The sequence below is a fragment of the Odocoileus virginianus genome, chromosome 4, assembly GCF_023699985.2.
Source record: "Odocoileus virginianus isolate 20LAN1187 ecotype Illinois chromosome 4, Ovbor_1.2, whole genome shotgun sequence".
Lineage (NCBI taxonomy): Eukaryota > Metazoa > Chordata > Mammalia > Artiodactyla > Cervidae > Odocoileus > Odocoileus virginianus.
The window spans coordinates 73,945,307-73,961,413 of record NC_069677.1 but is presented as its reverse complement, the minus strand read 5'-3'; the positions used below and the strand labels follow the sequence as shown (position 1 = coordinate 73,961,413).

The following is a 16,107-nucleotide window of genomic DNA, read 5'->3' as shown; positions in this document are numbered from 1 at the left end:
AAGACAAGGGAATTCTGTCCTCTCATGACAGAGGGCATAGTATGGATGTGAGAGTTGGACTGTGAAGAAAGCTCAGTGCCGAAAAATTGATTCTTCTGAACTGTGGTGTTGGAGAAGACTCTTAAGGGTCCCTTGGACTGCAAGGAGATCCAACCAGTCCATCCTGAAGGAGATAAGTCCTGGGTGTTCATTGGAAGGATTGATGCTGAAGCTGAAACTCCAATACTTTGGCCACCTCATGCGAAGAGTTGACTCATTGGAAAAGACCCTGATGCTGGGAGGGATTGGGGGCATGAGGAGAAGGGGACGACAGAGGATGAGATGGCTGGATGGCATCACCGACTCGATGGGCATGAGTTTGAGTAAACTCCGGGAGTTTATGATGGACAGGGAGGCCTGGCGTGCTGCGATTCATGGGGTCGCAAAGAGTTGGGCACGACTGAGTGACTGAACTGAACTGATGACAGAGAGCAGCCTCTAGGGACTAGGAGCTCCTGACTGCCCAGCACTGTGAACGCTAGCACCCACACCAGCACTATCAGCCTCTTGCTCCACACACCTCCGACCTCTCCTACTAAGATGAACTGCAGTGTAATGATGAGGTCAAAATTCACATGCAGTACATACTCAGGAGGGTTCCCCCAACCTCAACTTCCCCAGAAAGACCAAAATTAGCCCTCGGTGTCCCTGATTCTCCCTGGATGCCCAGTGGCTGTGACTATACTTGGAGTGAGCTGGAAGGTGACACCTTCTCCACTAACCTGATGACATGTTCCCTAACTCTACCTGCAGGTGCAAAGTTAACTCACTCTGTGGGCTTCATATTTTCCATCTACAGTAACAACTATCAGGCTGAACTAGCAAAGAGATGATTAGGACTCAAACCAAGCTGGATAAGGGATGGGAATGGAGTGAAGCATGTCAGTGTAGGGAACTGTTATGTTTGACTTGGGAGTGAGGGGAGATGCCAAGGGTGATTCTCAGGCTGGAACTAGGTACAAAGCTGGCTGTGCCTTGAGGGGCTCCCCTGTCTGGCTGTCCCTGAAGAAGCAGCACCGTTTCTGGGCTCATATATCCATCTCATCCTGTACCAGACACTGGGCTGGGGATGGAACAACAGCAGACCAGAAAAGCAGTGCCTGGTCTCAAGGAGTTTACATTCTGGAAGAAAATACACAGATAGCAACTAATAAACCAAGAAACAAAAATTGGTAATAATTATAAGCTGTGATGGGCTTCTCTGGTAGCTCAGTTAGTACAGAATCTGCTGCAATGTAGGAGACCCGAGTTCGATTCCTGGGTCCAGAAGATCCCCTGGAGCAGGGATAGGCCACCCACTCCAGCATTCATGGGTTTCCCTGGTGGCTCAGACAGTAAAGCATCTGCCTGCAATGTGGGAGACTTGGGTTCGATCCCTGGGTTGGGAAGATCCCCTGGAGGAGGGCATGGCAACCCACTCCAATATTCTCCTGGAGAATCCCCATGGACAGAGGAGCCTGGTGGGCTGTGGTTAATGGGGTCACAAAGAGTTGGATGTGACTGAGCAGTTAAGCACACGTAGCTGTGATAAGTGTTTTAAAGAAAGAGAACAAGGCAGAGAGAAGAAGAGCAGAAGATCCTGCCTTAGGTGGGGCGATCACAAGAATGGAGCCACCCACACAAAGAGGGGAGAGCAGTCCAGACTGCAGAGTCACCGCCCGCCAAGGCCTTGACGCAGGAGGGAGGCCCGCATGGTCCGCGAAACCGATACCAGCAGGGTTGAACTTGCGAGCAGTGTGAAGATCATTACGCTTGCAGGGCCTTGAGGGCTGCTAACAGGAGTTTGTGTTTTATTCTAACCAAAGAAACACTGCAGAAGAGTTTTTATTTAATTTAATCACAGCAACACGATCTGATGTGAAGAGTTGAAGAAAATCTCCTTGGGAGCAGGATGAAGTACGGACTCAAGGAGAGGAGGACAGATGGATTAGGAGGATGGTACCTTGGGCTCAGAGAGCGTGATGGGATGTGCACCAGGGTGAGGGTGGAAATGTGAGATGTAGATGGATTTGTGGTACACTGGGGTAGGAATGGGCGTAAAACTGACTAACCTTGGTGTTGGATTAGATGTGGCAGATAAGAGAAAATGTGATGTCAAGACTCTGGTCTTTGGATAGTTGTTGGTACTTTCACTGGCATGAGAAGTGAGGGGTGGTATTTGAGGGAAAAAAAGTCCATTTTAGTCATGTTAAGTTTGTTAAGTAGAGAAGATGTCAAGGGGAGAATGGTACACAAGCCTGAAATAGAAAGGAACGTTCTGGGCTAGAGACAAAAATACAGAAGCCGTCACATATACATTTCAATCCATGCAAATGAATCAGATCACTTATGACTATAAAGAACAAACCCAAAGACCCAATCCTGAGACTCTCTAGCATTTAGAGGTCAGAGATGAGAGAAAGACTTCATGAAGGAAAAAGTCAAAAGCTGGCCAAAAAGTAGAAGGAAGAGTGGGGGAGAGTGGCTCAAGGGAGCCAAGAGAGGAAAGTATGTCTTGTGACAAATTCAGTGAGCAGGTCAGGATGAGCACAGAGATGCATCTGTTTGGCTTGGAGATATGGTGCCCTTCACCATCTTGGCGAAATTGCAGTAAGGGTGGGGTATAGGGACAGATGATGATTTCTTGTTCATTTATTGCTGAAAACAAGTCATTGCTGCTATTGTTCAGTCACTAGGTCTTGTCTCACTTTATGACCCCATGGACTGGAGCACAACAGGCTCCTCTGTCCTCCATTATCTCACAGAATTTGTTCAAATTCACGTCCATTGAGTCAATAATGCCATCTAACCATCTCATCCTCCATCATCCCCTTCTCCTTTGGTCTTCAGTCTTTCCCAGAATCAGGTTCTTTTCCAGCGAGTCAGCTCTTCACATCAGGTGGCCAAAATTTTGGAGCTTCAGCTTCAGCATCAGTCCATCCATTGAATATTCAGGGTTGATTTCCTTTAGGATTGACTGGTTTGATCTCCTTGCTGTCCAAGAGACTCTCAAGAGTCTTCTCCAGCACCACAATTTGAAAGCATCAATTCTTAGGCTCTCAGCCAACTCACATCCATACATGACTACTACAAAAACCATAGCTCTGACCCTGCAGACCTTTGTAAGCAAAGTGCTGTCTCTGCTTTTTAATAACGCTATCTAGGTTTGTCATAGCTTTCCTTCCAAGGAGCAAGGTCTTTTAATTTTATGGCTGCAGTCACCACACACAGTGATTTTGGAGCCCAAGAAAATAGAATATGTAACTGCTTCTACTTTTCCTCCATTTATTTGCCATGAAGTGATGGGACTGGATGCCATGATCTGAGGTTATTTTTTAATGCTGACTTACAAGTCAGCTTTTTCACTCTCCTCTTTCACCCTCATCAAGGGGTTCTTTAGTTCCTCGTCACTTTCTGCCTTTATAGTTCAGTCGCTCAGTCGTGTCCGACTCTTTGTGACCCCATGAATTACAGCACACCAGGCCTCCCTGTCCGTCACCAACCCCCAAAGTCCATTCAAACTCATGTCCATCAAGTCGGTGATGCCATCCAGCCATCTCATCTTCTGTCGAACCCTTCTCCTCCTGCCCCCAATCCCTCCCAGCATCAGGGTCTTTTCCAATGAGTCAACTCTTCGCATGAGGTGGCCAAAGTATTTCTGCCTTTAGAGTGGTATTATTTGCATATCTGAGGTTGTTGATATTTCTCCCAGCAATCTTGATTCCAGCTTCTGACCAACCCTGACATTTCACATGATCTACTCTGCATGGAAGTTAAATAAGCAGGGTGACAATATACAGCCTTGTCATACTCCTTTCCCAATTTTGAACCAGTCAGTTCTTCCATGTCCAGTTCTAACTGTTGCTTCTTGACCCACATACAGGTTTCTCAGGAGACAGGTGAGCATTTATTCTAAATTTGAAAGTCAAACAAATGTGAGAAGTGTTTCCAGGGCTCTCACATCTGCTAGTGCACCAGCTGAGTCTCATCTCCTGGGGCCCAGTCTTACCCACCTCCTCCCCTTCTGCAGCTGTCTGCTGGGATGCCAATATCATTAACTCCGAATAAAGCATTCATTATACCCTTCAGCCCAAACAATAAACCCTTTAGAAAATGTTGCTCATCCTCGCCCTTTTTGAAACACAATGATAGTCAAATCCCGCACCTGCCCTGCTTCACGTGCATCAGCTCATGTGATTCTCCCAACTACCCCAGGAGGCAGAGCATGGCATTATCCACATTTAATGGATGAGGAAACTGAATCTTAGATCACTTATCCCAACAACTGGCCCAAACTGGTGAGGGAGGAGCTGGGGTCAAGAATAGGCCAACATGTTCATTGCCTACACACCATTTACACTGTGTGGAGAGTCACAGACGTGATCACCAGAGAGTGGGGGAAGGGGATTGACTTAGATGTAGGATAATCCAAGGAGGAAGGAAGGGAGGCGGCAAGGGCCAGTTTGTTTTTTTGTTAGTTGCTCAGTCGTATCTAACTCTTTATGATCCCACGGACTGTAGCCTGGCAGGCTCCTCTGTCCATGGAATTCTCCAGGCAAGAATACTGGAGTGGGTAGCCATTCCCTTCTCCAGGGGATCTTCCTGACACAGGAATTGAACCTGGGTCTCCCACATTGCAGGCAGATTCTTTACTGTCTGAGCTACCAGGGAAGCCCCCAGTAGCTCATCCTTAATTCCTCTCTCTCATGCTCCCTGCAACTGCTCCATCCCCACCTCCTCCCTAGTCAAAGCGCCATCACCTTTACTGGGTGAATGCAGAAGCCCTTCAGCTGGGCCCTCGGCATGGCCCCCAGTGTCCTAAGCTCCCTTCCTGCAGGAGTCAGAGGGGTCCACTTACCATGGGGATCACCCATGTGCCTGTTCACAAGCTTCCAGTGACTTCCCAGCAGAGGCCATCTCCTTTCCACTCTTCCCAAGACCTTCACCCTGAGATCTGGCCTCTGCCTGCCTTTCTAACCATGTCTCCTACCATACCTGCTGATTCCCCCAAACCAGCACATAGCCAGCACAGAGGAAATCATCATCACGTGCTGGAGACATGAAGGCAGGAATGAGTGAGTGAATAAAGCAGCTTCATAGACAAAGCCATGTTCAAGATGAGCACTAAAGTGGGGAAGAGCACTAAAGTTTCTCAGGTGGCCAGGTTCGGGGTGGAAGACCAGGTGTTCTAGGTAGAGACCACAGCGTGAGCCAGAACAGCAAGGAGGGCCAGGGGCAGCTTGGGGGCGGCCTGAGCAGGACTGGAGGCAGGTCTGTGCAAAGCAGAGGCTCTTTAAGTCCAATGTGCATTGTAATCCCCTGGAAAGCTGGTTAAAACAGAGATCATTAGGACCCACTCCAGAGATTCTGACTCAGACATGGGAGGTGAGGTCTGAGAATTTGCATTTCTCACAAGTTTAAGGTGATGCTGATCCTGCTGGTCCAGGGACCATACTTTGAGAACCACTGGGGTAAAGTCTGCTAAGGAAGCCTCCACGTGGAGGCACAGAGGAAGACAGGTCCAGGGATGTCAGATGAGACAGCTGCAGCCCACGCCCAGAGCAGCTTGAACCCACACAGCCAGTGGGCAGCCCCTCCCACCAGTAGCATCCCTCACAGAAAACACCGCTGCCCACCTTGACCTCTGACTGCCATTTCTCTGCTAGTCAACCCCAGCTACTCTCATCCACAGCATTTTAGGCTTTGCAGTTGACTTTTGTTTTTGCTTCTAGCAAAACCAATGAGTCCTAATCCCTCAAAAACCAGCTAATCTCATGTAGCAATTTGTCCTATTGCTGCTATCATGGTGTTTCTTTTTAACAGAAGTGGTGTTAAGTTACATGGCCTTGATGGTAGGAGTCCCAGCTCTGGGCAGTGGGACAGTGAGAAGGAAAGGATGTCACCTGCTGTTGTCCCCAGCATACCTGGGGACAAGCTGCCAGCCTGCCCTCCCTTAAGTCTGCCCTTGAGAGCCACTATTGCATACGTTCATGTTATACTTTTCACCTACGAGAAAAGTGGACAGGTATGGCCCCAGGGTCATGAATTGCATTCCCAGCATCAGTCAAGGACTGAACATCTTAGTGTGTGGTATTTTTATTGCCTTCTCCCCAGAAAGAAAAGGTGATTGGAGAAATGAGGTTAATTTGCATCCACTATAGCCATAAATCCAAGAGGACCAGATAGCTAATGCATGCCTCTTGCAGTCTTAAATACAAATGACCTCTGCTGTCTGGGGCCTGACAGCAAAGCATGCAGCCACACAAGCCCTCTGGGCCTTCAGAGTCAGACCACAGATCTGCCTCAGCTCTTCCCAGCTTACAGAGCTCAGAAATGAAAGCTCAGGGACTTAGAGTGGGAGGTGGCTTGGACTGATTGGTTAGCATTCTCACACACAGTAGGAAAGATGTCTCTTTGTCTTTATGATAGAGTCCAAATAGGAACCGGGAATCCTGACTCTTCTGTGTTACAGCGAAGACAGAAAACAGTCCTCCACAACATGGTCCCTCTTGATTCTGATGTGTCTTTTGGTTTCCAAAACTGATGACAAAGATTTGCACACTTTCAAGTCACATTAACCTGGCTTGGCCTTCTGGCTCTGCCACATTCCAGCTACGCCATTGGGGCAATTAATATATGCCTTAGCATCCTCATCCATAAAATGGGTGTGTTGATATCAGCATGGGGGCGATGGCAGGGGCGGGGAGGGGGGGGCATGAGCATGTAGTGAAGTTGTGAATATAAGTACTGAGTGGGAGATGGGGCCCTGTTGGTGAGCTGAGATCTGATTAACAGCTGGCTCTCCATGGATAAAAGGTTCCGTGGTACAATATTTGCCAGTCTCCCTAGTGGAGCTACTCTCACGCAATGACATCAGGCTACACACACAGACACAGATCTAGGAAGAGAGGCATGTAGGACAGTGTTACACAGTTTCACCTGTCTGTTAAAGAAAGATGCACAACCTAAGAGTTGAGGATTAAGTTTTATTTGGGGTCCTACTGAGGATTATAGCCCAGAAGACAGCCTCTCGGATAGCTCTGAGGAACTGCTTGGAAGAGGTAAGGTAAGCTGCAGGATATAGGAGTTTTATGCTAGAAAACATCACAAGATTACTGCTAATCATTAGAAACTGACATCTCAAGCTGATGATTTCAGTGCTTTTATATATAAAGGGAGATGAAGAGTCTGAGTTCATTGAAATTATTCCTTCAATTATGCATCTTAACTATCTAAGGCCAGTATCCAAAGCACAGAAGGCTTCCTGTTTTCCTCCATCCTGGGTTCTTAGGGTGCACCATGGGGGTAGGGGGCAGCTGCAGTGGCTAATGGCTTGGTCCTTGTAGAACTATTAATAGAATGGCAGGCAACATTCTTTGTTTACTGGAATGGCAAGCAATGTTCCCTGTCCACACATCACTATAGACACAATAGAAACAAATAACCTCAAAAGCAGAGATGACAGTCAAACATAGTAAAACAATTTGGAACTGATGAGTATTCATTACTTTTGTATTCTGAGTCTTTATTACTTTCATTTTTAATATAATTTATGTAATTGTAGGGCTTCCCTGGTGGCTCAGATGGTAAAGAATCTGCCTGCAATGCAGGAGACCTGGATTCAGCCGCTGGGTGGGGAAGGTGCCCTAGAGGAGAGCCTGGCAATCCACTCCTTTATTCTTGCCTGGAGAATCCCCATGGCAGAAAAGCCTAGGGGGCTACAGTCCATGGGGTTGCAAAGAGTTAGAAATGACTGAGTGACTAAGCACAACACAGCACATGTAAAAGTTCCCATAATTAAAATTTTCGTGATGGCTATGTTTAACAACCGGCTCACAAAACTCCTGAAATAGTTAACAGTCTGCCCCGGCGAGCCAGTCCAAGCCAGTACCAGCAAAAGGAGCCAGCAAAAGGGTGGGGCGGGCGGGGGGGGGGGGGGGCGGGCAGGGGGGGCCACATTGTGGATGGGCAGCAAGTCTGACTTCCCCTCCTCTTCCTTTTCTGTCCTCAGCCCCAGAGAAGATGGTTTTCCCAGATATAGAGACAAAGGTGGTCCCTGTTCCACTGCAGGCTCCATGCTTACTTTTGGCCTCGGCCACAATCCCAGTCCTCAGCCTGTGCTAAACCTCAGCTGAGTCCCCGCCCTGGACTGGCCTCCCGGCCCTTTCCTGGCTGCGGGCGCTGAGCCACCAATGACACCCAGAGGCCGTGGCCTCTGCGGGTCTGAGGGACCACAGAGGAAGGCTCTCCGTGGCTCAGGCCTGGCTGGAGGTCTATTTTAGGATCCCGGCTGTGGACATGGGGTAGCACCGCCAGCCAACTGTGCTTTGGCAAATGGGGACCTATAATTAGCCTCTGCCTGAGGCTCGAATAAACCCCTTGTTGATACTAAACAACAGTGAAAGCAGGAAGGCCCCCAGCTTCCCGGAGCCCAGCGCTGCCCAGCCTCCTAGGACAGAACCACTTCATCTGCTGGGCAGCGTCCAAATGGTCCCAGGCCGCCTCCGGTCCTCATCCGGGGTGAGGAGGAGAAGCAAGGGCAGGGTCCCGGCCTTGCCTCCCATCAGCCGGCACCTCTTACCGACTCCTGCGCCGGGGCTCCTGGCAGCCTCCTGCTTCGAGTCTGCAGTCCACCGGGCAGACGTCACTGATTCCCACAAGCCACGCCCCAGCCGTAACGCAGCACATGTAAGAACTGGTGTGTTTATTCTGGACAACCAGACATGGGCGACTGCATCCCCAGGCATCTTTCTGCTTTTCCAGATTTGTGTGCCTCTGAATATGGTACACACATACTGCCACTCATGCCCCAGGGTTGAGTTTTGTTTTTAACTTTTTGTGTCCAACCCCTCATTCCCGCTTTTAAAAGCAGAAACAAAATGAAGCTGCACCCAAGAGAACAGTTTAAACCTGGAGCTCCCTCAGTGGCACCCCCGACCTTAGTCTTTATACATGTATATATACTTATTTATTTATGGCTGCACTGGGTCTTCCTTGCTACCCAAGGGCTTCAGTAGTTGCACACGGCCCCTAGAGCTTGTGGGCTTCAGTAGTTGTGGTGCACAGGCCCAGTTTCCCCGCAGCATGTGGGATCTTCCCAGACCAGGGATCGAACCAGTGTCCCTTGCATTGGCAGGTGGATTCTTAACCACTGGACCACCAGGGAAGTCCTGCATAAATCATTGTTTTATTCCTTTTCTTAAAGGTGGTCTTCCAAATGGTACAAGCTGCAGGCCTGTCCTGCCCACATCACCACATGGCCACATAGTTTAGAGCACTTCTGAAGCCATCTTCTCTGTATCAGGGTTTTTAAGGCCACAATCTGGACACCTTCTGTGTCTTGAGGTCCCATACCAGGGTGGAATATTTGCCAGGGGTACAATTGTGATAAGATGAGCAGAGTGAGTGCCCTGTGCTTCAAATTCATCATCTGCAAGATGGCATCACTGAGCATCCAGAGACAAGGAAAGGGGCTCCTGATATGGGGGTGGCAGTGTGTGAAGAGGATGAAGAGAGGGCTGGGTCACAGCTGCCAGAGATAGTCCTCAGAGGTCTCACTTAGCCAGAGCCCTTGAATGAACTATATTCAACAACATAACTATGTCTTCTTATTGTCTGTATTCTTGATGCTCAGACAGCTGGGGCCTCCTTGACAGGCAGAGACTGCATTTTCACAGGGCTAGCAAATCCTAGAGATAGTAACTACTTACCTGGGAGAATGCCTTCGAAATGCAAATCAGCCCCTTCTGAGTCAGTACCCCAACCTGACTCCCATTGCTGGCTCTCACCTTCCAGGAGGCAATATTCCTCTGCTCCGACCCCCCAGTTCTAGGTACAAGAAAACTGGGGACCACCACTGTAGCATAGAGACCACTGAAATTATTTAAACCAGCCAGTCCCACCTGCTTACCTTGCCAAGCCCATTTCTGCCCATGAAAACCATGATAAAATCTTTACCCATGCTTTCCCCTCACCCCTTCCTGACTAACCCTGGTGCTTCTCCAGATGTTGATGGAATGGCCACCACAAGCCAGAGCTTGGGGACACAGCAATGAACAAGGGACTGACCTGAGGAGGGCTACTTCAGCACGGTGAGATGAGACTTTGCTGGGGAAACAGGACACACAGCGTGGACCAAGTCCCAGCTCCAGGTGGAAAGAATGGTGCTCTTCTGATCCAGTAGGGTCATCCTGTGTGGTGTGTCCACGTCATTGATTTTCCCAACAGCAACCTCATCTTCTCGCTGCTCCAGCCCCACCCTGGCACACACAGGGGAGAAAGAAACTGGGGTCTGTCTCCTTCTCCCTATTCTCTCTCATTTCACTCCAGTCTCTGACCTCTGGTGCTGGAAGTCCTCCACCAAGTCAGCAAAGAACTTGCAACTCACTAATTGTTCAGAGCAAAGGACTGATAAAAGCTTAAAACAGTCATTTGCATCATTGTAGTTTTTCAATTTTACATATTTTTATTAAAGATAACTTGTGCTGTACTTAGTCGCTCAGCCGTGTCCAACTCTTTGTGACCTCGTGGACTGTATCCCTCCAGGCTCCTCTCCATGGGATTCTCCAGGCAAGAATACTGGAGTGGGTTGCCATGCCCTCCTCCAGGGGGTGTTCCCAACCCAGGGATTGAACCCAGATCTCCTACATTGCAGGCAGACTCTTTACCATCTGAGCCACCAGGAAAGCTGAAAACATAACTTACATATAACAAAATACACAAATCTGTAAGGTACAGCTTAACAAATTTTTACCTATTATGTGTGTTAATCACTCAGTCATGTCTGACTCTTTATGACTCCATGAACTAGAGTCCACCAGGCTCCTCTGTCCTTGGAATTCTCTAGTCAAGAATACTGGAGTGGGTAGCCATTCCCTTCTCCATGGTATCTTCCCAACCCAGGGATCAAACTCAGGTCTCCTGCATTGCAGGCAGGTTCTTTGCCATCTGAGCAACCAGGGAAGCCCCTTTACTTATTATATATCAGTGTAATCATCAGATCCAGATATGGAACATCTGGTTTTTTTTTAACTTTATTTATTTATTTATTTTTGGCTACACTGGGTCTTTGTTGCTTTGCACAGGCTTTCTCTAGTGGGGGCTACTGTTCATTGCAGGGCAAGGGCTTCTCATTGTAGTGGCTTCTCTTGTTGTGGAGCACAGGCTCTAGGCACTCTGGCTTTGGTATTTGTAGCACATGAGCTCAGTAGTTGTGACATGTGGGCTCTAGAATGTGCAGGCTCAGTAGTTGTGGTCCACGGGCTTCGTTGTTCCCTAACATGTGGAGTCTTCCCAGATCAGGGATCAGATTCATGTCCCCTGCATTGGCAAGTGGATTCCTTACCACTGGGCCATCAGAGAAGTGCCTGGAACATCTTCATCACTCCAGAAAGTTTTCTCAGGTTTGCTTCCATTTTTTAAAAATTTTATTATTTATTTTTATTTTTGGCTGTGCTGGGTCTTCATTGCTGTGTGAGCTTTTCTCTAGTTGTGGCAAGCAAGGGCTTCTCTGTTGCAGTGTACAGGCTTCTCATTGTGAAGGTTCTCTTGTTTCAGAGCGTGGGGCTCTAGGGCACACAGGTTTCAGTAGTTGCAGTTCCCTGGCTCTAGAGCATGGGCTCAGTAATTGTGGCACAAAGGCTCGGTTGCTTAGGGCGTGTGGGATCTTCCTGAATTAGGAATCAAACCTGTGTCTGCTGCGTTGGCAGGCAGATTCTTTACCACTGAGTCACCAAGAGAGCCTCTTGCCTCCTTCTTTTAAAATACCAGTTAGTTTATCCCCCAGCCCAAACTGAAGATTATACAAAAGTCAATATGTAAAAAAATATATGTTTTTTAAAAGAAGCTTCTCAGGTTAAAAAGAGTACCATCCCCCCAATTCCTACCTGTGGGGATCTTGAGAGGTGTTGTGGTCCAAGTCTGAAAAACCATTCTTCTCCATGAAACCTCTGAACTATATACAATGTTTATGTTCATATGTATGTTTCCAGAGTGGACAGAATTCTAGAGCTGTCCATCATATGCTGCTGCTGCTGCTAATTCACTTCAGTTGTGTCTGACTCTGTGCGACCCCATAGACGGCAACCTACTAGGCTCCTCCATCCTTGGAATTCTCCAGGCAAGAACGCTGGAGTGGGTTGCCATCTCCTTCTCCAATGCGTGAAAGTGAAAAGTGAAAGTGAAGTCACTCAGTTGTGTCCGACTCTTCACAACCCCATGGACTGTAGCCCACCAGGCTCCTCCGTCCATGGGAGTTTCCAGGCAAGAGTACTGGAGTGGGTTGCTATTGCCTTCTCCATGTCCATCATATATTTAAATATAAATAGTTAAGTTTAAATAAAATTGAATGTTCCCCTTCTGCAGTTGCCTTTACCACATTTTGAGTGTTCCATAGCCACGTGGGGCCACTTGTTGGCCCACGCAGTGTAGAACAGTTCCAACATCACAGAAAATTCTGTTGGACAGCACTGATCTAGAGAGTTCATCAGCTTCTCAAGGCGTCCATGACCAGAAAATGTTAAGAGACACTACGTTGAGCCAGTGAAACTTTGTTTAAGGAGCCAGAAATTTCTCTGGAGAGCCAAAAGCTCATCGTTGTGAAAGAGGCTATGGACAAGTCTGCCTTAAGTAATACTTTTGCTCCAAAATCCAACCCTAAAAGCCCTTAAAATACATCCAGATTTTAGACTTCAGTGTTTATCTCCTCCTCTCTTAAAGAGCGATACTTGAATTCTAAAAATACTTGCCATAAGAAAAGTGCTCTCAGCGCCCCAAAGCCTCTGTGCCCAGCATGAGGCCCAGTGGGAAGTGGGAAGACGTGGCAGTGACCTTGTCCTTCGGTGTGTGGTCGTTCTAGGTGGGCGAGGCGGTCCTGGAAAACGCACGGCTCATGCTCCAGACAGAGAATATCCAGGCGGGCGCGGACGACTTTAAGGAGAGGTAACACTCTGCGGCAGAGGGGATTGTCCCTCCACACCCAGGACTCCTGGGCCACTTGGGTAATGTGTCTGCAGCAGACACCTCAGTGTCATAGAAGGCTGGGTGGGATAACAGAGGTCCTGGGAGAATCCAGAGCCAAGACCACGCCTCTCAAGCACTCCTTGTCAACACAAATAGGTCTAAGGCCTCAGAGATTTCACGAGTGTCACTTGGTTTACAGCAGGGGTCTCAAAACTCATTGAACATTAGAATCACCTGAGAGGCTGATAGAACACACAGATGGCTGTGCCCACACTCAGAATTTCTGATTCAGTAGGTGGTACCTAAAATTCACATTTCTAGCAAGGTCCCAATGATGCTGATACTCTGGTCCTGGAAACACTCTTTGAGAACTACTGGTTTGGATCTATGCTTCTCAATTCCAGCTGCAACAAGAATTACCTGGGCACTTGAAAGTGCCAGTACACAAGCCCCACAGGCTAATTAAAACAGAGTCCCAGGGATGAGGCCAGGCCTCTGTATCTTTAAAGTTCCCCAGGCTTTCCTGATGTCCATCCAGCCTTGAGAACCACCTCTTTGGAGTCTAATACAATATTTCCAGAAATGTGGCTGACTAAGATCATTTTAAGTGGTATGAAGATTAACATTTTATTTTTAATGGTCATTGATCTTTATGTTACCTTCTATTGATGGCCCATGAAACTGTCTTTCCACTATAGTGCTACCATTTATAGTATCAATTTAAAATTTATTTAATATAAAGAGCTTTTAAAGTTTGTTGATTTAAGGTTTGCTCTTTAAGTAGATGAATGTGAGGAACAATAAAAAGTAAATAATGATAAAGGAAATAAACATTTAGGACAAAATCATGGAGGAGAGTGAGTTTTGCAAAACACCGGCCTAATGGAAAAGCAAAATGAAGATGCCCTTTTATGGATGAGCACAGTGATTCTGAGAATATTTTGTGGGAAAGGTGTCCTGGGAGGTGAGCAAATGGGTGAGTCATGGGATTGTTATTCCATAAAATGGCAAAGATGAAGAAGAAAGGCATATAGTTGGGAGTCTGTAGGGAAGACCATGATCCCACAGTCATTCTTATCTTAGGAATAAGAAGGGTGTTGTGATGAAACTCCAATACTTTGGCCATTTGATGGGAAGAACTGACTCCTTGGAAAAGACCCTGATGCTGGGAAAGATTGAAGGCAGGAGGAGAAGGGGACAACAGAGGATGAGATGGCTGGATGGCATCACCAACTTGATGGGCATGAGTTTGAGCAAGCTCCAGGTGTTGGTGATGGACAGGGAAGCCTGGTGTGCTGCAGTCCATGGGGTCGAAAAGAGTTGGCCACTGAGGGGCTGAACTGACCTGTGATGAAAAAGGGAATCCCCACCAACTCCTCAGATCCCTAGTCTTTTCCTTTCTCAGACACCAAGCTCCTCTACCTGCTAAAAGGCCTCCATTAGTGGCCACTCTGGAGTCAAAGAGACTCTCAGTCAGCCAGGGTTGCAATTTACCCAGCACTGGTAGCCAATGTTACAGGCACATAAAGAAGTGGATCCATCATCCAGTCACGATGACTCAATGTACATACAATAAAGACAAACACCAGTAAATAGCAAACCATTCACACTAAAATTAATGTGGAATTTAATTTAGTGTGATAAAGCAGGATCTGACCAAAATGTCTTTCATTCATTTATTCCTTTTGGCATTAATTCATTCATTCATACATACCTTTGTCCTGCCATTCAACAGAATAGAATGTAAACTCACTGAAAGCAGGGGTTTGGTCTATTTCGTGCGCCATTGTATCACCAACTCTAAAACAGAGGACATGAAATAGATGCTCAACAAACATTTGTTGAATGAATGAGTTCAACATGTCTTTGAATGTCCGCTTATCTCAGGCCCCTTGCCAATACTGGGAGTGAAATGAATCAGTCATGGTTCCTGACCTCAATGAGCCCATAGTTTAATGTCAAAGACAGAGGAATGAGCAGACAGTGGTCTCACTGAGCATATATGCCATCACTGAGATGAGCCCAAATAAGGGAGTGTTGATAAAAGAGATGATACCTGATTTGGATCCTGAACTCATGTAGAAGTTGACCAGGCAAATAAAGGATGCATGACGTTCCAGGCAGAATGAGCAGGATGTGCCAAGTTGGGAGGATGTGAGAAGACACGGTGGGTGAATGGAATTCCAAGCAGCTTGGGCACCCGGGGCATGTAGAGCAAATGATCCTGGAGGACCACGTCAGCCATTCCAAAGGGTTCAGGCATTATCTGAGAGCAGAGGAGACCCTCAGAAGGGGTCTGAGCGGTGGCTCATCGTGACCAGACTCGAGCTTTAAAGGAAGCTTTGTAGTGGTAGAGAGAAGAGGCAGGCAAATGAGTAGAAAACAGTGGGAGTGAAGGGTCTGGATTGGGACAGTGGTTGAAAAGTCAGTTTATCAGATTATTGAGGAGCCAGAGGATGCAACAAGCCATCTGAGCAGAGATGATTCACTGTGGCCAAGTACAGTCACTCTGCGGGCAATCCCGTGAGTCTGGGAAGACGCGAGAAGGCAGGTGTAGTTCAGGGCTGGTCTGGGATGGTAGTAGTGGGCAGACTTGAGGGATGGGTTGAAGAACTGACTGGCTGGATTTGAAAATTGTCTACTTAGCCTGAAGAGAGAAGGTTAAAGGTAAATTCCAGGCTTTGACATTGAGTAATTTAGAACACTGGTGATTCTTTGAATGAAGTGGAAAATTGGGGAGGGAAAGCTTGTCTAAAATTCAGGCATTGATAATGAGTTTGGTTTTGAGGAAGCTGAGTTGAGCTGATGGTGGAGCAGTCAAGCAGAAGTGATGAGATGCCATAGACACCATCATGTCAGGGAGGCCTGCAGCTCAAGGCAAGATGGTTCTGGGTGCCATGAGCACCCAGGGGTTCTAACTGAAGCACCACTCAAAGTAGGGTGGTAAAAAAGGCTACAAGTTTAACACCAGCCTTGGGGGATGTCACAGAGATATTTCAAATCCTCAGAGGACTTCCAAAAAAATGGTCTGTAGGGGACCAAAACCTCCAGTAATGCTGAATGGATCATGTGCTAGAAGGGACCAGGCTCCCTGAACAGGTGAGCAAAACAGGGACTGATGAGGCACAT

The 16,107-nt window shown here is 47.5% G+C and overlaps 1 protein-coding gene across 2 annotated transcripts in view; it reads left to right on the top strand.

Moving 5' to 3' along the window:
- BFSP2 (beaded filament structural protein 2) overlaps window positions 1-16,107 on the top strand; it is a 76,637-nt gene that overhangs the window by 36,972 nt on the left and 23,558 nt on the right. For both annotated transcript variants that reach the window (XM_070466738.1, XM_020895864.2), the window contains exon 2: window positions 12,875-12,957. In XM_070466738.1, coding sequence (XP_070322839.1) covers window positions 12,875-12,957 — 83 coding nt within the window. The remainder of the gene's footprint in view (window positions 1-12,874; window positions 12,958-16,107) is intronic.